At 39.4% G+C, this 22,846-nt stretch overlaps 1 protein-coding gene across 2 annotated transcripts in view; it reads left to right on the top strand.

The window, feature by feature from the left end:
- Nucleotides 1-22,846, top strand: part of PLSCR4 (phospholipid scramblase 4) — a 53,702-nt gene that overhangs the window by 16,923 nt on the left and 13,933 nt on the right. Inside the window, exons 2-4 of one of the 2 annotated variants that reach the window (XM_045851970.1) lie at nucleotides 3,337-3,752; nucleotides 12,884-12,911; nucleotides 14,269-14,379. In XM_045851970.1, the coding sequence (XP_045707926.1) occupies nucleotides 12,905-12,911; nucleotides 14,269-14,379 (118 nt within the window). In that variant the 5' untranslated portion in view covers nucleotides 3,337-3,752; nucleotides 12,884-12,904. The remainder of the gene's footprint in view (nucleotides 1-3,336; nucleotides 3,753-12,883; nucleotides 12,912-14,268; nucleotides 14,380-22,846) is intronic. The other variant, XM_045851971.1, reaches the window with a different exon arrangement.

The raw sequence follows: 22,846 nt of genomic DNA, 5'->3' as shown, positions 1-22,846 counted from the left end.
AAGAAGAAAAAAAATCCAAAAAATGATAGTGTAAGGGGCCTATGGGACAACTTCAAGTGTTCTAACATTTGCTTCATAGAGGTGCCAGAAAAAGAGAAAGAACAAGAAATTGGAAATCTATTTGACAAAATAATAAAAGAAAACTTACTTAATGTGGTGAAAGAAATAGACATGCAAGTCCAGGAAGCACAGAGAGTCCCAAACAAGATGGATTCAAAGAGGCTGACTCCAAGACACGTCATGGGTACAATGCCAAAGGTTAAAGATAAAGGGAGAATCTTAAAGGTATCAACAGAAAAGTAGTTACCTACAGGGGAATTCCCATAAGACTGTCAGATGATTTCTCAAAAGAAACTTTGCAGGCTAGAAATATTTGGCACGGAATATTTGAAGTGATGAAAAGCAATGACCTACAGCCAAGACTGCTCTATCCAGAAAAGATTATAATTTAGAGTTGAAGGACAGATAAAGAGCTTCCCAGACAAGAAAAAACCTAAAGGGGTTCATTATCACCAATCCATTATTACATGAAATGTTAAAGGGATTTATTTAAGAAACAGAAGATAAAAACTTGAACAATAAAATGGCAATAAATACATATCTATCAACAATTGAATCTAAAAAAGAAACTAAGCAAACAGGAAGAACAGAGACAAAATCATGGATATAGTGTTTTGACGGTTGCCAGATGGGATGAGTTATGGGGAAATGAGTGAGGTTGTGAGGGATTAAGAAATACAAATAAGTAGTTATCGAATAGCTATGGGGCTATAAAGTACAGTATAGGAAATGGAGTAGCCAAAGAACCTATACTCATGACCCATGGACAAACAATGGTGTGGGGATTGCCTGAGGGAGTCAGGGGTGCTGGGTGGAGGTGGGCAAAGAGGGAAATTGTTACTACTGTAATAGCATAATCAAAAAGTATAATTTAACAAAAAAAAAACCTAAATATAGTTGATTGGGAAGGATCAGAGGGCATCTTTGGGATATTCTTGTCAAACCTGATTGGAAATAGTGTTCTTTAGCAATGATTTCACAGAGCCTGCTGTGATGGATATCAACCAGCAGTATCCATCACCACTGTAGATGCTCAAGATACGAGAGAAATACACACAGACTACCGAATCTTGTGGAAGAATAGGAATGGCATGGCCACTCTCTCTAGTGGAGAGCACCCCAAGTCACTGCCTGAGTAGGCTTTTTATTAGGCAGTATTGGGTAGGGGTATGGATACAGTTTGTGGATTATAGTCTGGCAGGGAAGATCAAATGAGTAGGTATCTTTCAAAGAGTTTACAGAGCTCACGCTGAGTTTGGGTTTTTATCACTTAAAAAGCCACAGGGCTAGTTTCATTTCCTGCCCGTGCCTTCATATTCAAGAGCATCCTCAGCAAGCAGGTCTCACAGGATCTTGCATATCCTATGCCTCAGGTCTAATTACCCTGGGGGCCCACTGACTCTGGTCTGGACTGCACCGCCCCTGTTATTTCTGCAGGCCTGAGTCGGGCAGAGGAGACAAAGGCAGCCAGGAGTCTTGGATTTCTCACAGCCAGAACAAGGACTCAAGCTTTGTCAAAGCTGAGGGGGCAGAAGTCGATGTCCATCTCCCCCTCATTTCCACAGCCCCCTGAGTCCCTTCTCTGGGGCCTCCATGTGATCATGCCTGTCTTAAGTCATTTCCCTCTTGGGGAATCTTACCAGTCATTGGCTAACTGATCAAGCACTGGGGGCCAGGCAAGGAGCAGAAGCAGTGCTCCTGCCAGGGAGATAAGCTTGTCTTCTTAGTGGCTCCTGGTCTGGAGGTCTCTCACTCAGCCTTAGCCATGGGGGGTTACAGCTTCCTGAGACCAGGTTGCTGTAGACCTGTTCCTGAGACCAGGGTGGACCCCAGCAGCCTATAGTTGATTGGGAAGGATCAGAGGGTATCTTTTGGATATTCTTGTCAAACCTGATTGGAAATAGTGTTCTTCAGCAATAATTTCACAGAGCCTGCCCTAAAGATGTGTGTTAATTTGGACTTTTCTCTCAGAAAGGTGGTAATCTAGCTATTTTAATAATCAACTCAGAGTCAATGGCAAGTTAAATTGAAACTGCATCTGTTGCTTTTTTTTTTAATTTATTTTTATGTTTTGTTTTTATGAACACACTCAATATAATGAATGTTCTCTACTGAAACAGAGGAGGCCTTAATACATGTCTGTGTATTTTTATAAATATTAATAACTGGGTATACTACAAGGAAGTTTAAGCAAAATACCAAGCATTTCCTAAAACTTTTAGCAACATTTTTCTTTCAATATAAAAATATGTACTCCGAACCTTATATTAACAATTGCTTCTGTCCATAAATGGTCAGTTTAGAGTTCAGGAGCAATTGGGTCTGTTTCTGGTAAAAGAAAAGAGCCATTCTGGAGAATGAGAAATACTGGGTCTCCTAGGAGACTGATTATGGCTAGAAACAGAACCTTTGCATGCTTCAGAAAAAGTGCACTCCTGGGGCAGTGGAAGGAGGAGCCCAACAGAGTCGCTCTGTTGAAGATTGAAGGAGACCCAGAGTGCGGATTGGTCCGTGGGGTGGACTCATTCTGGTGCGGTGGAGGAGCAATTCCAGAAGATGTGGCCATGAGGAATTGCCTTTGGAAAGGCGGCTGAGGTGTGCTGTGAGAGAGCTATTAGGGGTCATATTCTGGGCGGTTCTCTTCCGTTCAGAGAACTTGGAAACAACATTCTGTTCCTCTGTTTTGATTTTGAAGAGCCCACACAGCATGCATACATGACCTGTGAGCAGTGTTGTAGGTCATTACAATGGAGGGGTCGGTGTTAAAGAAAACTGTTTTCATCGCATGATCTACACATGTTGCACCCACGATAAGCCAAAAAGACGCCAGACTTACAAAGGAATGGGGCATTTCATCTAGTAGATGCGGCGTGCTGAGCATAGTGGGTAAAGGTTTACAAGGGGGTCCTAGAGGCACCTCAGTGAAGAACTGCTTCATTGGAACAACAACCAGTATTTGGTGGGCCAAACATTTGCAACCTGAAAAGGAAAATAAACTGTAAATCTTTCCTTCTGTACTATGCATGACACAAGAGCTTTGCGATATACACATGCATTTTTCTGCTGCAGCCTGCTCTGGGCTTTAAGACAGCCTGTGATATAATGAAGTCACATCCCAATGCATGTTGAATGAGACTATCAACTGTAAACACTTTATAAGTGGCCAATGCCTGGCTTTTACTTCCTCTGCTCCAGATCTTTGTATTCCCAGCCACATACAGTTCCAAATCATAACCCACTTCTCTCATTTTGCTCATGCCTTTCCTTTACTGCCAGCTTTCCTCCTGTTCCTCGTGGACTGTAACCTCTCGGAGGGATCCCACCAAACCAGCGGTACCGTCAGGAGACTGTAACTCAGGCTGGCTGCAGCTGCCAAAGCTCAGGTTCAGAGGTGGTGTTTGCAGCGGTCTCCACCCAAAGGAAAAAAATCCTGCAAATCTCCAGCTGCAATCATTGTTGCCCTTCCTGCATACAAGCTCGACATGGGATCCAGATACCAACATTATTTCTGAGTAACTCCGGATGCTTCAGGCACCGCCCACCTTTCCTGCTCCCCAAGGACTGGGAGAGGGCGGGGCACAGGGACTCCCTGGTCACTGCAGCTTCTCATTCTCCATCCTTCCCCTGGAGGAAGAGCAAGCGGCGCTGAGGACGGCAGACTGGGTTGAGCTGCTTCTGTAAGAGGTGCAAAGGTAGGAGGAGTCCGTTTCAGTTTCTCATCCCCATCTGTTGCTTTAAAACCTCCCATTTTGGGGGCTGTTTCTCTAGGCAGTCATTATATTTCCACTTGTCTTTGTCTTTATGTGAAGAAATGAGTAAATCTTTTATATGTTTAAATTAGCAATAGGTATTTAAAGGGTTACTTAAGAAGGAAGAATCAACAATCCTTTTTTAATGTTGTAAGTGAAAGTTCCTTCCACACTGAGTACCTGCTATTTTGTAATATTTTTGCGTTGGTGATTCTTAAACCCTACTAAGCTACCATATCAGTTAAAGTGTCTCTTTTGGAAAACATGATTTTTTTAACAGTTAAAGAATTAGGAATTATTTTTAATGGCATAGTAATACAAAGGCAAGTTTCCACTTAGCAACTTGGCAAAGTTTAAAGATAATGGTACTCAGATGGTCACTCACATATTATTTGAGTTTAAACTGAAGAAGCCTTGCTAGAAAGAAAATTTGGCAAAATGTTTCCTAAATTGTAAAAACATTCACCGGGAGAACATGAATCCATTTTAAATTAGTTTAGCATAAGGGAATAGCCAGAGGCATGTACAAATATTTATGTAAATAGAAATTTTATGACACTTATCATAATACCAAAAAGGTATAAACAGTAAAAATGGAACCCTTTGAATTAAGGTATAGTCATTGGTAACTTGGATTTAAACAAATATATCTGTTCAGTTTGCAGTATTTCTTATATTTGTTATAAAACCCCCATGCATGCACACAGAAGCATAAACACACACAGAGGATATTCACCAGCATTTTAAGAATGGTTATTTGGGGAGGTTGGATTAAGGATTATGTTCACTCTTTTGCCCTGACTGGCATGGTCCAGTGAATGGGCAACGTCTTGCAAACTGAGGTTGGTCGCCATATGACCAGTTCAACTCCTGGTCAGGGCACATGCCTGGGTTATAGGCCAGAGTGCCGATTGGGGGTTGGGGAAGGAAACTGATCACTGTTTCACACGTGATGTTTCTCTCCCTCTCTTTCTCTCTCCCTTCCCTTCTCTCTAAAAAATAAGTAAATAAAATCTTTTTTAAAAAGCATTGTTTTCATTGTTTTATATTTGTACTTCATTTCTTGATTTTCACAAATGATGGTGTATTACTTTTACAATTAGAAATATATACAAGGGGGGGACCAAAAAATGTAATTTGTTTATTAAAAATTGTGTATTCTTACATGTTTAAACTTCAGTCACCTTTCAAGTACTCTCCATTTGATGTAATACAACATTTCTGCAGTGAGACATTTCTTCCACTGCTCAAAACAGTTTTTGAAGTCATCAATTTTGATGCCTTTTAGTGCTTCTGCCATTTTTTTGCTTCACCTCTTCGACATCAGTAAAACATTTCCCTTTGAGGACTTTTCTCATCCAGGGAAACAAAGAAAAAAAGTTTGTGGAGAGATCGGGTGAATAGTGAAGGTGGGACATAGGGGTCATGCTGTTTTGGTCAAAACTGCTGAATGCTCAGCATGGTGTGGGCAGGTGCAGTTGTAAATCACCCATCATGAAGTGGGCAAACACATTGAGTCTTCAAAAAAAAACTCAGTGAAGCTGAACCCAGCCTCTCAGATCAACACCAGCTAGTCCACTGATACAGAAGGGTTCCTAGAACACTCACCTAGCAGGGGAAGCCTGTATTAAAAGGTGCCTGCCTTCCAGAAGATAATTCCATTTTGGGGTGTCTCCCTCATATGTTTGTGTTTGTAACAGCTTAGCAACTTTTCTGACAATTTAAGTACAATGGAATTCTGATATTAACCACCCAGAGTTAGCACAGACTCCACAAATTTAAGGAAACAGTCTCCCAACAGATTTCCACTACTTCAGATGCCAGCCATGAGTTCTTTAGGTCACTCCTGCTTTTGAGCAACTGGCTACAAATTCAGGGGTTCCCATCACCAATTCAGGTTTGATCCTTAGCTAGTATGACTCACAGAACTCTGGATAGCACTATATTTATGATTAAAGTTTTATCACGAAGAGTAAAAATCAGGAACAACCAAATGAAAAGACATGTAGGGTGTGGTCTGATAGGGTCTCTATTTTAGAACTTTCATGCCTCCCTGGCTGTTGTGACTCAGCAGATTGAATGCCAGCCTGAACACCGAGAAGTCACCAGTTAGATTCCCAGTCGGAGCACATGTCTGGGTTGTGGGCCAGGTCCCCCGTTGAGGGCTTGTGACAGGCAACCAAATCTCTCACACATTGATGTTTCCCTCTTTTTCTCCCTCCCTTTCCCTCTCTCTAAAGTAAATAAATAAAATAAAATAATCTTAAAAAAAAAAAGAACTTTCATGTCTCCTCCCTCTTTGTGGAGTCAGGATGCATCATCCTTCTCACATTGATGTGTTCACCAACCAGGAAAAAACTAGCCTCGGTGGCCAGAGGTTTTGCGTTTTCTTTTTTCTTTTATTGATTCTAGATAGAGGGGAAGGGAGCGAGTGAGACAGAGAGAGAGAGAGAGGGAGAGAGAGAGATACAAACAGAGAGAGAAAGACTCTGATGTAGAAAAGAAACTTCAATCGGTTGCCTCCTGCAAACACCCCAACTGGCAACCAAAACCACAACTCACACATGTGCCCTGACCTTTCGGTTTGCTGGAGGGCACCCAACCAACTAAGCCACACTGGTCAGGGCAGTGGCCAGAGTTTTTACTGGGCTTTCATTACATAGGTATGGTTACTTGGATTACTGCCCAAGTGGTAGAACTGAAACTCCAGCCCCTCTCATCTCTGAGAGGTCAGGACATCGGTCAAATATTACAGCTCAAAGCCCAAACCTTCAGTTCTATGGTGATGTTTCTGACATGATCACCTTCGATCCTGTGACGTCCCCTTAGCATAAAATAAAATGTGATCCTAGGGTTCACCAGGATTAATAAAGACACTCATGTCACTCAGAAAATTCCAAAGGGTTACAGGATCCCCCCATAACCTTGGGCAAAGGCCAGACAAATTCTTCCTTATACAACGCTAAGTCACATGAAATAATGAAAACTGAGAAGCCATCACTTCCTGTGGATTTAGAAGAAAATAATATGTGAGATAATTTGCAAAGCCTAATAGATACTTCTTTTTTAAGCAAAGCATATATACATTTCTAGGATTATTATCACATTAACTTATATTCACCCAGTATGAATCCTTGTGAAATAAGAGTTTTATAAAATTTGAATGTTGGAAAAAATACTAACATATTTATTAAGGGCTTTATACATTATTAATATAAGCTTAAATATTCAGTTTCTTATAGTGCAGGGTAATTAAAAAAACAATACAGGTCTACCTCATTTTATTACACTTTATTGTGCTTTGCATATACTGTGTTTTTTTTTAAGATTTTATTTATTTGTTTTTTAGAGAGGGAAGGAAGGGAGAAAGAGACAGAGAGAATCATCAATGTGCAGTCGCTGGGGGTCATGGCCTGCAACCCAGGCATGTACCCTGACTGGGAATCGAACCTGCGACACTTTGGTTCGTAGCCTGCGCTCAATGCACTGAGCTATGCCAGCCAGGGCACATATACTATGTTTTTTATAAAAAGATTACACTTGCCAAAGGCTCAGATTAGAGTTAGTATTTTTTAGCAATAAAATAGTTTTAAATTAAGATATGTACATTGATTTTTTTAGACTTAATGCTATTGCACATGTTATAGTCTGTTACAGTGTAAACATTTATATGCAATGGGAAAACCAAAAAGTTTATGTGATTCACTTTATTGCAGTTGTCTGGAACCTGCAAAATCTTCAAGGTATGCTGTAGTTATATCTTGGGGGAGGCAATGAGTATTATGTTCTTCTAATTGTTAGAAGATGCCTTTAATTTTAATTGCATGCTTTAAAGTTATTACTAGATAAACCCATTTGAATAATGTAACATAATTAATGTCACTATCCTGAAGTAAAAGCAAATCCTATAGACACTTAAGCTGTACTTTCTTGTTTGTCTTTCATTTAGCCACAAGATAAGAAAAAGCCCTCCAGCAGCATCTCCATTTTCTTTCTCTTAGTTCTTTACCTTTAAAAACTCATTACAAGCGATGCCCATAAAATCACATCTGCTAGAACTCACTGGTGGTGGAAGATGACAGTTACTGGCGTCAGCTTGGAACCCAGTATAAAGCCTTATGAGTGGATGCTCACTAATCACATAAAATGGCTGAATGGCAGACAGCTCTTTTATATACTAGATTTGGATGCAGACATTTACTCTTGGTTTCTTTACCAGTTGGCTTATTTTACCTAGTGAAACTGTAGTGACACATATTTGTTTTGGATTTGCTGTGTGCCAGGCACTGTTCTAAATGCTAAGTGTAACCATTTTAGTCTTCACAATAGTCCTGTGAGGTGCACTCAGTTGTCATCATGTCCATGACACAGGATAACCCAAGAACAGAATGGTCACTCAATGTCACACAGCTATTAGGGATACCTGGGATCTGTTCATCTGAACTACGCACTGTCCACATGCTGTCTTAAGTGTGCTGACATACACCGTTTGCCAATTCCTGTGCTGTCTTCTAAGTACAAAGGATATCGTAACTCTCCTAAGAGTTATATATTGAATCTGAATGGGGGATTGTGGTCATGGGACTAGGACTTTGTAGAACTACCTGTTTTTCCTGCCCTTACTAAGAAGCAAAAGGAACTGTACAGTGTCCTCCTTCTTTTCTCTCCTCTCACAGCTGAAGGCAGTGGAGACAGGCAGAGCCCAAGGTTTTAGATGGCATGTGCAGGTTTCTAAGCCTTGTGCCTAGAGAATTACAACCCATAGGCTCCCACAGCCTCCCTTGCTGAGATGGAGGACAGATTCCAGTAAATACTCAAATGCCGAAAGCTAACCAGCATTCTCTGTTTTGTGATTGAAGTTTCAAATATCCATGGTGTGTCTCTAGAGCTTGCGGTTTCACTGAGCTCTGCTAGCAGGTCTGGGTGTTTAAGGTGAAATTGTAGAGCGAGCATGTAACATGGCTGCAGTGCTGGATGCGGCAAGCGGTATCCACGTATATGCTGTCTTGCTGTAGGGTGTCACTTAGAATGTCAGGGCTGCTTGGCAGAGCAGCAGACCACTGCTCCGCCAACAATGGCCTGTCCAGCCAATGGCTCCTTTCCCTCTTTATTGTGTTCCCATTAGCCTAGATCCCCCTGTAGGCAGACTTGAAAATGCTGAGGCCTCTGCAATTAAGAGCTCTCTGGACCATGTAATGCTAACCTATTATGGAGACACAGTGCAGGTTTCTGTTCTGGTTTCCATCTGCTGTAAAGCCAGAAGTCAGTCTCTCTTCAGCGTACGATACTTTTTGTTCTTGCTGGGTGATTGGGAAATCTGAAAACAATTCACTGAATATTGAGAAAGGATTAAGTTAACAACATTCAATTTGTACCAATTGGAAATTATCCTATTTTAATAACATTTTGGATAAAACCATTGTAAAAATTTATAAGAAAGAGAGGAGAATTTAGTGTAAAAGAAAACCTAGTGGCTCAAAAAGTGAGGAAGGTAAACACATTCTTTTCATACCTGCAGCTTGTGGGGCAATGGGTATGCATTTTATATTTTGTTTAAATTCATTGATATTACTTGTATTTGATTTTTTTAATCCTCAGCTGAGGATATGTTTTTATTGATTTTGGAAAGCAAGGAAGAGAGAGGGAGAGAGAGAGAAACATCAATACGTGAGAGAAACATTGATTGGTTGCCTCCTGTATGCACTCTGACCAGGGATCAAACCCGCAACCTTTTGCATAGAAGGCAATGCTCCAACTAACTGAGCCACCTGGCCAGGGTGATATTAATCGCTTTTAAAAACATTTTACATAGTTTTAAAGTTTTTATGAAAGGTTTGTTATTGTTTCAAGTTGTTATTCAATCACTTGAGTTAGATTTGAATCCTAATTTCTGCCTAGCATGGTTGAGAACTGTTAGTTTTCTTTATAATATATCAGCCTCAAACATACCTGATTATAAGGCTTACATAGGACTGTGATAAAGTACAGATTTCCAGGCCTGGACCCCAAGTTTGAGTGCACGAATTCAGTATTTTTCTTTTATCTCCATTTTCACACCACCACGCCTGCCGCCCCACCCATCCCCACTTCCCAGCCTCGAACCTACCCTCTTTGGCTTTGTCCATGTGTCCTTTATACATGTTCCTTGATGGCACTTCCTCTATATTCCCCAATTAACCCTTTCCACCCTCCCCTCTGGTTACTGTTAGTTTGTTCTTTATTTCAATGTCTCTGGTTGTATTTACCTTGGCATAATTGTTCACAGTAGTTTCTTAGAATCCTTTGTATTTCTGTGGGGTCAGTTGTAATCTCACTGAATTCTGTCTTTTTCCCTTCGAGTTTTAATTTCAAAAATAAAAATATTCAAATCTTTCTCTTAACCCAGATTCAACAATTGCTAAAATTTGCCACTTTTGTACTATACTGTACCATTCGCCATTATTGACATTTGAATAGGTGGCTGGATGGTCGGATGGGTGGTGGGTAATTTGGCCTGTTTCCCTATTAAGGCACTTAATATGCTCTTCTAATTCATTTCCTTCATTGTTCCTTGACAGCCTGTACTCCCTAGGCTTAATGTAGAAAGGAACAACAGGTGTTTAGTTAGAAGGTTCCACTCAACATAGAACTGTCAAGTTATTCTTTTCATTGCAAAACAATGTTATACCTCTAAATATGCACATTTAAACATATATCTATACCCTTCAAAAACTAATAACAATGGATCATTCCTGTACCCACTACCCTGTTAGAACCAGAACATTAGCAGGAGCTTCAAGCCCCTCGTGGGCCACTGCTCAGTATTTAACACACATCATTTCTCCTCCACGTGTGACCATTTTCCTGAATTTTGTGTTATTCCCTGACTCTTCTTTAAAGTTTTCCCATAGATGTATCAGAAAAAAAGTGTTTCAGTTCCCTGGTTTTGAACACTTTTTAAATGGATTCATATGTTTTCCCAGATGACTTGCTTTTATTTTTTTCAGTGTTATAATTTTGAAGTTCATCCCTGTTGATGTGTTTGGCTGTAGTTTGCTTTCACTACAACAGGTCTTCAGATAATGTCTTTTTTTTTTCTGCGTAGTTTTGTTACGATGTTGATGAGGTGCTGTAGGAACTTAACACTTGTTTACATCAATTAGCCTGCATTAAAATTGGGTACGCATTGTCATTCCCTTTAAAGTTGCAGCACCTATCAATGACGTTAAGGGGGGGACATATGAATATACCAGAATCTATTGTACCATTGATGGACATTAGGAATGCTTTCAGTTTCTTTTTATGTGACCAATGTGTCAAGAACATTCTTATAGATAACCTTTGTGCACATGTACAAGAGTCACTTGAGGATACATTCCTAGGTATGTCCAGAATTTAAGGTTCTAGAAAGGTGTGGCCATTTTCTAAATACCAGAGGTCACCTTTATTCAAGAAATAGGATCAATTTCCTTGAACTCCCTGGTGGGCCTGCGATTGAGTCTGGATTTTTGGTGTGCCCCAGAAAACTTTTTTACATTTAAGACACCTAACTTCTCTTCCAGAGGTGAGTGGAAGTGGTCCAAGACTGGAAATTCTGGCCCATGCTAGTCAGGATAGTCATTTGAGCTGGGAACCTACATACTGGCTTATGTCATGATGACATCCACTGAGTGAACTCAGTGTCTGTATTGACTACTGACACGGTGTTCTAACACTTTTTGATACCTACTCTGTGTTGGTGACTTTCTACTCTACTTAGACAACACACTGTCCACATTCACGACTCCGATAAACAAGATAACATATTGGAAAGAACATGGACTTTGGATTTACTTGAGTTTAACAAGTTTGTCCATTTACATATTAGAGAGTTGCTGGTATAACTAGAGATAATAGGTGAAAAGTGCTGAACACTTTGCCTGACATTTGATAAACATGCAGGAAATTACAATGTTGTTGTCCTCCTTGTTATTTGTCATCACCCAGAACTGAGAAACTCGAAATACTGAAATTCCTTTCTCATATAACCTCTTTTTCTTTCTTGATCAAATTGAAGTTTCTCTCCAAGCACCCCTTGTTTCAAAATCTCATCTGAACTTCCAATTTACTTCTCTGAGTTATTCTTATAATGATCACACACACACTTTAGATTAAACGTTTAACATGTCTTCTTCTGGCCTCCTCTTAATCCTAACATGTCCTGATTGGAACTTTTGATTCCTGCCCTCCCCATTCTCTACCATTTTCCTCACCATCTTCCTCTCTACTTCAGTCACCAACTTAGGTGTCCTGACCTAAAACTGAGATCCATCTTGAGTCCTGCCTTCTTTAGCCCATCTGTAGAATCTGCTTCTAAATCATGTCATACATCTGACCAAACCAGGGTTACCTGCCCACCCTAAGTCAGCATCATCTCTCATCTGATAGCTGCTGCCATCCCTTGCTGCTCACTGCTCTCTGCCTGTACTCTTGCCCCCTCAAGATAAATTATTGATCAGATCTGATCACTCCACTGCAATTACAACAAATTCCTAGCATTTTTCCCTGGCTTTTAGGTATGATCAAATCATTCCTTACCTTGTTTTTTTCACTTGCAGTGTCCCAGTCACACCTGACCTCTTTGTCTACGTGGGGTATTCCAAGCTCAGTGCTACATCAGGGCCTCTGCTCTTCCTTGTCTTTCTTTCTGGAACTCTCTTCCCACATTATTGGTGTAATGTCTCCTTTCATAGTTCAAATAGCTCAAAGGTCACCTCCTGAGAGAAGGGTACCCTGACGCTCATGTTTTCCTTAAACTTTTTACTTTCTTCATAACTGTAGTATATAATTTAATCTTAAGTATTTGTTGACATATTTTGAAATCTCATTCCACTGGAATATAATGTCCAGCAGTGTGTCCATCTGCTTTACTGCTATATTTTCAACATCTGTAATAGTGCCTGGTACATAACAGGTGTTCAGTAAATATTTGTTGAATTAATGAAGGAATCAGTGAAAGGTATCTGATACCTAAAAGAATCACAGAATTTGTTTATGTATCACTAAGTAATAATGGTAACTATATTTTTTAAGGTGTGAAATATTTTATTTTTCAGGGTTAATTGGAATTCTTCAAAATGTCAGGTAAGTTTTTTGTGAATAAGTTCTAATATGCTTTATTTTCAAATGTGAATTGTGTGATTTCTTTAAAAATTGGAATTTATTTCATTTCAAAGTTTTTTATTGTTATTTAGTATTTGGAGAATATATATTCATGTGTATATATTCTTTATACATATGAACATTCCTTTCTATATTTAACAAAAAGGATTAAAAGGGATTTATATTGGCACATATTTACTGAAAGATCTCTAAAGTACATGAGGAAGTTTGAGTAAAGGAAAAATACTGGTAGGAAAGTAAGTCTGCTCTTACCCTGACGTAAGAGCATCAGGGTAACCTTCTCTCAGGAGGTGACCTTTGAGCTATTTGAACTATGAAAGGAGACATTACACCAATAATGTGGGAAGAGAGTTCCAGAAAGAAAGACAAGGAAGAGCAAAGGCCCTGATGTAGCACTGAGCTTGGAATACCCCACGTAGACAAAGAGGTCAGGTGTGACTGGGACACTGTGAGTGAAAAAAAGAAAGGTAGTAACAATAAAAAGCCTGTGATCACAGCCTACCTTCACAGAGAGGGGCTCAAAAGTAACCCATGCATCTGCAAGCAATGCAGGAGATGATATCAGGAGAGAAACATCACATTTGTGGGATATGTGTGTGTTTTTTTAGATAAAAGTCAATCAGTTAAGAGATTCAGAACGTTTCCTTCTAGAGAGTCCAAGGATAAGCTTCTCTCATTTCAATAAGAAGACATCATGGAAAGACACTTCAGTACCCCCTTGATGTCATCAAGGTGACTCAGGCCTCTTAGGAAGAACAGGGTGCAAGTGTTACTCACTGGCAATGCAGATTCAGACCCAACCCCCTCTCATGGGGCTGTGTGTGGCTCCGCTGGTTCTCAAACATTTAGTATTCATTAGGCTCTGTTTTGAATTTACTAAGTGTTTATCGTGTTATGTTTTGAATTTTTTTTAAATGCAGCTATTTCCAAAAATGGATTCAGGAAAAAGTCAGATTCACTCTATGTATGACTGTATATATTAGGAGAAAGGGTTTTTGACACTGTGAAAAGGATTTCAGTAAGGAGCAGTCAGATTCAGGCCCACTGAAGCTACTAGCACAAAAACTCGTTGCTTGGATCATCACCTAGTGGTATAATGCTGTATTTTATTTTTAAATCTATATTCAGCCAGAAAATTAATCAAATATATATTAACAGGTTGATATTTAATATACATAATGAATTATGTTTTTGTATGAAATATGACTGTATTTCATATTAGTTTTACCCATTGGTGCATGCCAATAGGAAAAAAATGAGTACATTCTGTTATCATATCATTTCTGTTATAAATCTTGTCCTTTACCTTTCCCCAAAGGTGTGGTCCCCACAGCACCTGAGAAATCTGCTGATGAAATGGAAAATCAAATAAAGTCACCTAATCCACAGCCTGATGCCCCTCCTGACTACAATTCCCATTTTGTACCAGGTAGGCTAAATATTCAGAAAGGGTCTTTCCTCTCTCCAGACAACCATTCTAACAGTGAAGATTGCTTTTAAAACAATTAATTAAATGAGTTGCTCAACAGATATCTAATGGCCACAGGCACCAAGTAGATTACTAAGTGTCAATTAAGAACATAGTCTTAGGGCTTCCAGTCAAGATGGAGACGTAGGTAAACACTGCTCACCTCCCCACACAACCACATCAAAGTCACAACTAAAATAGAGAACAACCATCACTCAGAACTGTCAGAAATCAAGTTGGATGGAAGTTCAACAACTACGGAATTAAAGAAACCACATTCATCCAGACTGGTAAGAGGAGCAGAGATGTGGAGACATGGAACAAGCTAGTCTCATACCCATGTAGTGTACATAAAATTTTGGGAAGGATATCTTGGGAGTGAGGGATCCCAGCCCCACACCAGGACCCAAGCCCAGGGCTCCAGTGCCAGAAAGATAAGTCCCATAACTTCTGGCTGCAAAAACCAGTGACAGTTGAGTCAGTGGAAGAAATTTCTGGAATCCCAAGCAGTTCCTCTTAAAGAACCTGCACAAAGACTTATTCAATTAACTCCCTCTGAGCTGCAGCACTACGGAAGCAGCTTGAAAGGTATCAGTGGCATATGGGGAGGAACTGAAGTATCTGGCATCAAGGCGAGAGCTGGGGGACAGCCTTCTCCCAGGTAAAAAGGCAGGCAGAAGCCAATGTTCTGCTTCTGAACCCTCCCCCACAAAGCCACACAGCCAGCAGTCTGCTGCCATATTGGAGACTCCATCAACCTGGATAGCACTGTTTGCCCCACCCAGGTGAATCCCTTAGGCTACACCTTCTTCAATTTATAGCCCCCCCTCGAAACTTGTTAACTGCCTTGGCCATATGAAAAGCTGGTTTTGGCTCATGCTTCACATCTTCATCAATTCTCTCAAACAACAGCCAGCCTCACTGAGCTCCCCACCCCCATACCTCTTTTTAAGTGGCCCCAGGCCCAGAACTAGCAGCAGCCAGCCTAGGTTCACAGCTGGTTTCACCTGGAAAACTCCAAAGCCACCACAAGTAGCAGCCATCTGCAGATTGCTTTGTTATTCATACAGGGTGGCCCTAGGCAGAACACAGGAGAGAGCTGACCTTGGCCTGCAGCACCTGGGAAACCCCAGGGACCAGCACACCCAATGGTCAGCTACAGACCATGTCAGAGCACCACCACCCTGCTCCTGCACAGTTGACCCTCTATGGAGGATGGAGGTTGGTAGTCAGTACTTAAAGCTAGTGCTTATAGCTGACTGGCCTGGGAAAATCCCTCCCATTGACCTGCCAACAGTAATCAAGGCTCAGCAACAAGAGGCGATTTACTCAGCCCACACAAAGGGCACACGTTGAATACCCACTTGGTTGATAGGGTAGGCTGTGCCACTGGAACTTATAGAGCACCTAATACATTAGGGCATGCTACCAAGATGGAGACTTACAGCAGCTCTGCTTAATACATAGAAACAAACACAGGGAGGCTTCCAAAGTGAGAATAGAAAGAAACATGGCCCAAATGAAAGAACAGGTAAAAACTCCAGAAAAAGAACTAAAATGGAGATAAGTAATCTATCAGATGCAGAGTTCAAAACACTGGTTATAAGGATGCTCAAGGAACTTAGTGAGGACCTCAGCTGTATAAAAAAGACAGAAATGAAGGATACACTAATTGAAATAAAGAACAATTTGAATCAACAGTAGAGTGGATAAAGCTGAGTATCAGAGCAATGATTTGGACTTAAGGAAGAGAAAAACAACCAATCAGAACAACAATAAGTAAAAAGAATCCCAAACAATATCATATAACCAGAACACTTATCATATTCTGGTTATCTTGGAAAGTGTTTATTCTTCTGTATATAAAAAAATTAACTAAAAGGAGAAGACATCCTTCAAATTAAATGTCTATGTAAGCTGAAAAATAGGATGCTGAGCATACAACAAATTTTGTTATGAAATTGTAACAAAAATTTACTCTTACCGCCACCTAGTGGCTGAACTATGTACTTTCTTGTGGCACTATGCCCCTGTGATTCATATTAAGTAACTTGAAGTACTATACTTGAAATATTTGGCTTTAATTTATTTAAACTCAATTATATAATTTTAATTGACTTTATAGTACTAGATATATGTTCTTCCCCAAAATTATTTTGTCCCAAATATGTTTAAAATAATAGTTAATAAAGAAACCTTTGTTATACATAGTCTGTTTAAGGAGAAAAATGATGTAAGTTCTTGAAATGAAAAAGAATGCTAATATTAAAAAATAATTAAGAAAACACAAATCCCACAAGGCAGTGTTTCTCACACTAATATTGGTAGGACAATGGTCCATAACAGACTTCTTTTTTTTTCCCCCCACATAGTTAACCTTTTAATTTTTTTATGGTAAGGACACCTCAGATCTACTCTTTTAGCAAGTTTCAAGTATACAGTAAGCATTATTAACTATACTTATCATGCTCAGGACTTATCCATCTTTTTTTACTTTAAATATTTTTTGTTTTTTTAAAATTATAATTGACATACAATATTATATTCATTTCAGGTGTACAACCCAGTGATTAGATGTTATATAACTTACTAAGTGATCACCCGATAAATCTAGTACCCACCTGACATCATACATAGTTATGACAATATTTTTGACTATATTTCCTATGCTGTGCTGTACAGTCCCTTGACTATTCTGTAACTACCAATTTGTGCTTCTTAATCCCATCACCTTTTTCATCAGTCCCCCCAAATCCCCTCCTAGCTGGCAACTGTCAAAATGCTATCTATATCTATGGGTCTGTTTCTGTTTTGTTTGTTCATGGTTTTTTTTTTTTAATATTCCACATATAAGTGAAATCATATGGCATTTGTCTTCCTCTGTCTGACTTATTTCACTCAGCATGATACCCTCTAGGTCAGCATAGTACCCTCTAGGTCCATCCATGTTGTTGCAGATGGTAAAATTTCATTCTTTTTTATGGCCAAGTCATATTCCATCATATAGATGCACCACTTCTTTACCCACTCATCTATTGATGGATGCTTAGGTTGCTTCCATATCTTGGCTATTATAAATAATGCTGCAATGAACAAATTGATGTAAATGTCTTTTTGATTTTGTGTTTTGGGTTTATTCAGACACACATCTAGAAGTAGAATTGCTGGTTCCTTCTTTGTTTCTTGTTATATAACCTTTGTTTTAAAGTCTATTTTGTATGGTGTAAGTATTGCTACTCAAGCTTTTGTTTGCTTGTTTCCATTTTTATGAAGTATCTTTTTCATCTGTTTGCTTTCAGTCTGTGTGTGGTTTTCAGTCTGAAGTGAGTCTCCTATAAACAGCATATATAAGGGTCTTATTTTGTTATCCCTTCATGTATCTTTTGATTGAAGCATTTAATGCATTTGCATTTAAAGTGATTGTTGAAAGATATGTATTTATTACCATTTTATTATTCATATTTTTAAATTGATTTTAGAGAGAGATAGAGGAAGGGAGAAAGACAGAGAGAAAGAGAGAGAAACATCGATTTGTTCTTCCACTTTTCTATGCACTGATTGGTTGATTCCTCTAGACGCCCTGACCATCAAACCCACAACCTTGGTGCCTCTGGACAATGCTCTAACCACCTGAGCTACCTGGCCAGGGGTATTGTTCATTTTTTTTTAACCTTTTTTCCCCCTTCTTCTTGAAGAAGACCTTTGGACATTTCTTGTGATACTGGTTTGGTGGTGATAACCTCCATTAGCTTTTGCTTTCTGGGAAGGTCTTTGTCTGCTCTTTAATTCTAAATGATAGCTTTGCTGGGCAGACTTCTTTCTTTCTTTCTTTTTTAAGATTTTATTTATTTATTTTTAGGGAGGGAAGGGGGGGCAGAGCAGAGAGAGAGAGTGAAACATCAATGTGCAGTTGCTGAGGGTTATGGCCTGCAACCCAGGAATGTACCCTGGCTGGGAATTGAACCTGGGACACTTTGGTTCCCAGCCCGCGCTCAATCCACTGAGCTACGCCAGCCAGGCAGACTTCTTTCTTTAAATAAGTGAAGGATGCTTCAGTTATACAAAGTTAAACATGTTTTGATTTGTTTTGTTTTCCTGCTGAATGAAACATAACACTTAGTGGCAATTTCAAAGCTCAAAAGAGTTTTAAAATACCAGTTTCCCACATGTAATATGTCATATTTTTTTCCTCAGTCCTCTTAACATCTCTGGAAAATGCATCATTTGATGTAAATCATTTGATTATATAAGTTTGTATATATATATATATTGTTTTTAGAAATGTAATCTTTATACTGAAAAGCCCCATAATCTAAACTGTAATTTTCTTCTTGATTTATAGGTCATCAAATTTTATTACATGTGATACTTTTATGTTAGAGTCACTAGATTAATATCACAGTAATTAATCAACTCATTAAAATGGTATAACAATTAGTATTCTTCAGATAGTTTATATGATGTTTAGATACATTGTTTTTAATAACAGTTCTATAAAAGTAGGGAATGATATCTGATTTGTAACCCAATTTAGGTTCCTTTAAACACAATTCTTGAAGAAATTAAAAATTCATGACCAACTGAAACATGTTATTTCTTCCATTTTTAAATTTTTTTCTTTCATTTTTTTATAAGACTTTGGATCTTTTTAAAACTTTAGTTTGACATTGTTTCTAGTTACCATTATTTTTTCCTTTAGTCTCTGTCATAAACACTGGCATTCTCTAGAGTTCCTTGGTCCGCTCCTTTGTCCTTCCCTGCCCTGCCTGTTCTCACCCCTTCTGTTCACCCATCTTCTACACATTCTCCCAAGTCACCTTGTGATACCCATGGTTTCATTTGTCTTTAACCACTTGTGAATCCCTTAGCTCCATATCAATCTCCTGTGCTCTGAACTTACATTTCCAGTGCCTATAGAACACTTCCCCAGATGGCCCTGGACGTCAGACTTAGTGATTCTCAATCAAACTTGGGCATCTTGCTCCTGAAGACACACCCTCTGTTCTTTCTCTACTTTGGAGGTCTACAGGGACCCAGGTCAGAATCTTGAGAATCTTCCTTACATTCAACCTATTAGCAAGACAATACTGTTCTTAAACGTTGGTATTATTTCTCTACTTTTTGCTCCTTTCATTGCAATCAAACTTCCTTGCCTTCCATCTGGATTCTGCAAGCCCATCCTGCCTAATCTAACCTTCTCATCCATAAAGGTTCTAAATGTAAAGCTAACCATTCCACTTACCATTTTCTTGGCATAAAGTTCAAGTTCTTGTCACAGAGAATAGATCTTTCATCATTTTCACTCTTCCCAACCTTCCTTTCTACCTCATCAGTTAAACCTCCACGCAGGGCCATTCCCCACACAGTGCTGATCCTCCCTTGTGCAATTGCTCCTTGCATCTTTTCCCTATAAAACCTTTGCCCCCCAGGAAGTTGCTGGTGAGCTCTAAGTGTCAGCGCTCATCTCTAGGGTACCTGCTGTGCCTAAGCTAGGTGCCCCTCCTCTCTAATGTCATCACATACAATGCATGCACCTCTGATTACACCACTCTCTCACTTCATGATACCATTCGCTTTTTCTTATTAATGTGTATATTCTCCAAGGAACTGAGTGTCCTTGAAGACAGACAGGTCTTTGTATACTTCTCTGTTCCTGGCAGCAGGCACGGCAGCTGGTCCTTGAAATGGTTGTGAGGAATGTTTTCTAGGTAAAGGAATGTTGATTTATTTTATGCTCTTGTACTCAGAGAGTATTAGGAAAAACAGTTTTGCAATTCATGACTTTCATGAGTGAAAGTTTTATGAGTAACCAAAATTTCCCAGACTTCGTCAGATTCAAATGCCACTCTTCCCTTTTGTGCTTAAATCACTTGAATCTGAGCCTCTGTCCCACTTGCCTTACAGAGATTGCCATCTTTGTTTTATTTCTCATCCCAAAGTGCTTCTTAGGCGATGCCCCTTGCTGGTGGTGGCTGGGTTTCTCAACATTAGCTGAGTCCAGACCACTGCTTTGCCTCTATGCTGGTCACCTCTACTGTCTTGACGCCAACTTTCTGCTGGCTAAGCTGTTTTTTCCTGTGCTGTGCTATCCTGTGGGCAGGGGGAGGGTGTGCAGAACCTAAGGATTTAAGGACCTGAAAATAGCTGCTAGCTAGAGTTGCTCTTCCGGTCTGCAGTTCTGGGCCCTCCACAGAATCCCATTTTGGATGTTTGTCTTCCTGGCCTCTGATCTGGAGGGAGAGGGAGCATTATCATGTTAGTTCATGGTGACTCTCAGTCAGAACGCTTGAGTTTTAATTCTGATTCTGTCACATATTACCTACTAATCTTTCAACAAGTTACTTAACCTCCTTATGCCTCAGTTTCCTTCTTTGTAAATTAAGAATAATAATAGTAACTCCCACATAGGGTTGATGTAATGATGGAAAGATTTAGTACTTGTAAAGTAGTTATAACAGTGCTTGGGACATAAAAGAGCTCAGAAAGTGTTAATTTCTTTTCTTTTCTTTTTTTAAAGATTTTATTTATTTGTTTTCAGAGAGAGGGGAAGGGAGAAAGAGAAACATCAATGTGTGGTTGCCTCTCAAGTGGCCCCCACTGGGGACCTGGTCTACAACCCAGACATGTGCCCTGACTGGGAATCAAACCAGCAACCCCTTTCTCAGCCCATGCTCAATCCATTGTGCTACACCTGCCAAGGCTCTTTTTTCTCCCCTCCCCTCCCCTCCCCTCCCCTCCCCTCTCCTCCCCTCCCCTCCTTTTCTTTTTTCTATCCCTTTCTCTTCTTTTCTTGTAGTCAATATAGCTTCCTCTAACAGGAGTTCCTTCCACATCTGCATGGTGTCTAGGACACTTTCCTTTGGGTTCTGTGAAAGAGCAGTCGCTACCTTATCCCAATCTCCCAAGGCCTCTTTATTCTACAGTAGTTGCAGGTTTGATCCCCAGTCCAGGTACATACAGGAGGTGACCAGTTGTTGTTTGTCTCTCACACTGCTATTTCTCTCTTTCCCTTCCTCTCTCTCTAGAAATGGAAATGTCCTCAGTGAGGATATAAATAAATAAATAAATAAGAAAATCTCAAATAAGTAATCTGACTTTCCCCCTTACAAATAAACAAAGCCTCCCCAAAAGCAGGAGGAAAATCTTAAAGATTAGAGCAGGAGTAAACGAAATAGAAAAAAGAACTAAATAGACAGACTCAAAAAAACCAAAAATTGGTTCTTTGAAGAGATCAACAACATTGAGAAAACTTAAGCCAAACCGACCAAGAAAATAACAGACAAATTATTAAAATCAGTAGTGAAAATAGGAACATTGCTAACAGTTTCACAAAAATTAAAGAGTATTGTAAGGGAATACTATGAACAATTATATGCCAACCAATTAGAAAACCCAGATGAAACAGACAAATTCCTAGAAAAACACAAACTGAAACTGACTCAGGAGGAATTGGAAAACCTGATAGACATGTAACAAGTAAAGAGATTTAATCAGTAACTTAGACTTTCTGACAAAGTAAAGCCAAGGTCCAGATGGCTTCCTTGGTGACTTCTACTAAATGCTGAATGAAGATTTCAATACTAATCCTTTGCAAACTCTTCCCCAAAAAATGGGAGAATAGTGAACACTTTCCCACTCATTCTATGAAGCAAGTTAGCAAAATCAGACAGATACCATAAGAAATGAAAAATACAGACCAATATCCCTTTTAAAATGCAGTTGTAAAAATGTTCACCAAAATACTAGCAAACTAAATGCACCAACATATAATAAGGGCTAAATACCATGACCAAGTGGGGTTTATCCCAAGAACGTAAGGTTGGTTTGGCACATGAAATTTAACTTATATAAGTGAAATAAGGCAGACAGAAGAAGGGAAGAACCATGATTTCACTCATATGTGAAATATGAAACAAAAAGCAACAAATGACCAAATAAAACAGATACATAGACACAGACAAAGTTCTGGCAGTTACAAGAGAAGATGGAGGGTATGGGAAGGATGAAGAGGTTAATGAGGATTGCATATATGGTTCCAGGAGGAGACCAGCCTTTGGGCAGGGAGCACACAATGGAATATACAGGTGATGTATACCTGAAAGTTGTACACCTGAAACTTATATAATGAGATTGACCTTTGTTATCCCCAATAAATTTAATGTAAGAAAGAAAATTAGTTGATATATACACTGTATTATTAGTCAATAGGACAAAAACCACATAATCATATTAATGGATAGAGAAAAAGTGTTTGACCAAACAAAACATCCTACATAATAAAAACATTAAACAAGTTAGGATTGAGAAGAAACTTCTCAAACCTGGTAAATGACAGCTAAGAAAAACCCACAGCTGACACTGCTTAATAAAAGCTGAATGCATTCTCCCTAAAATCAAGAATAATACAGGATGTCTTCTTATGCCACTA

Source organism: Phyllostomus hastatus, unplaced genomic scaffold, assembly GCF_019186645.2.
Source record: "Phyllostomus hastatus isolate PE091 unplaced genomic scaffold, TTU_PhHast_1.1 phas_contig_86, whole genome shotgun sequence".
In the NCBI taxonomy this organism is placed as follows: domain Eukaryota; kingdom Metazoa; phylum Chordata; class Mammalia; order Chiroptera; family Phyllostomidae; genus Phyllostomus; species Phyllostomus hastatus.
Note: the sequence above shows the minus strand (reverse complement) of the source record. Positions and strands in the feature narration are given on the sequence as shown.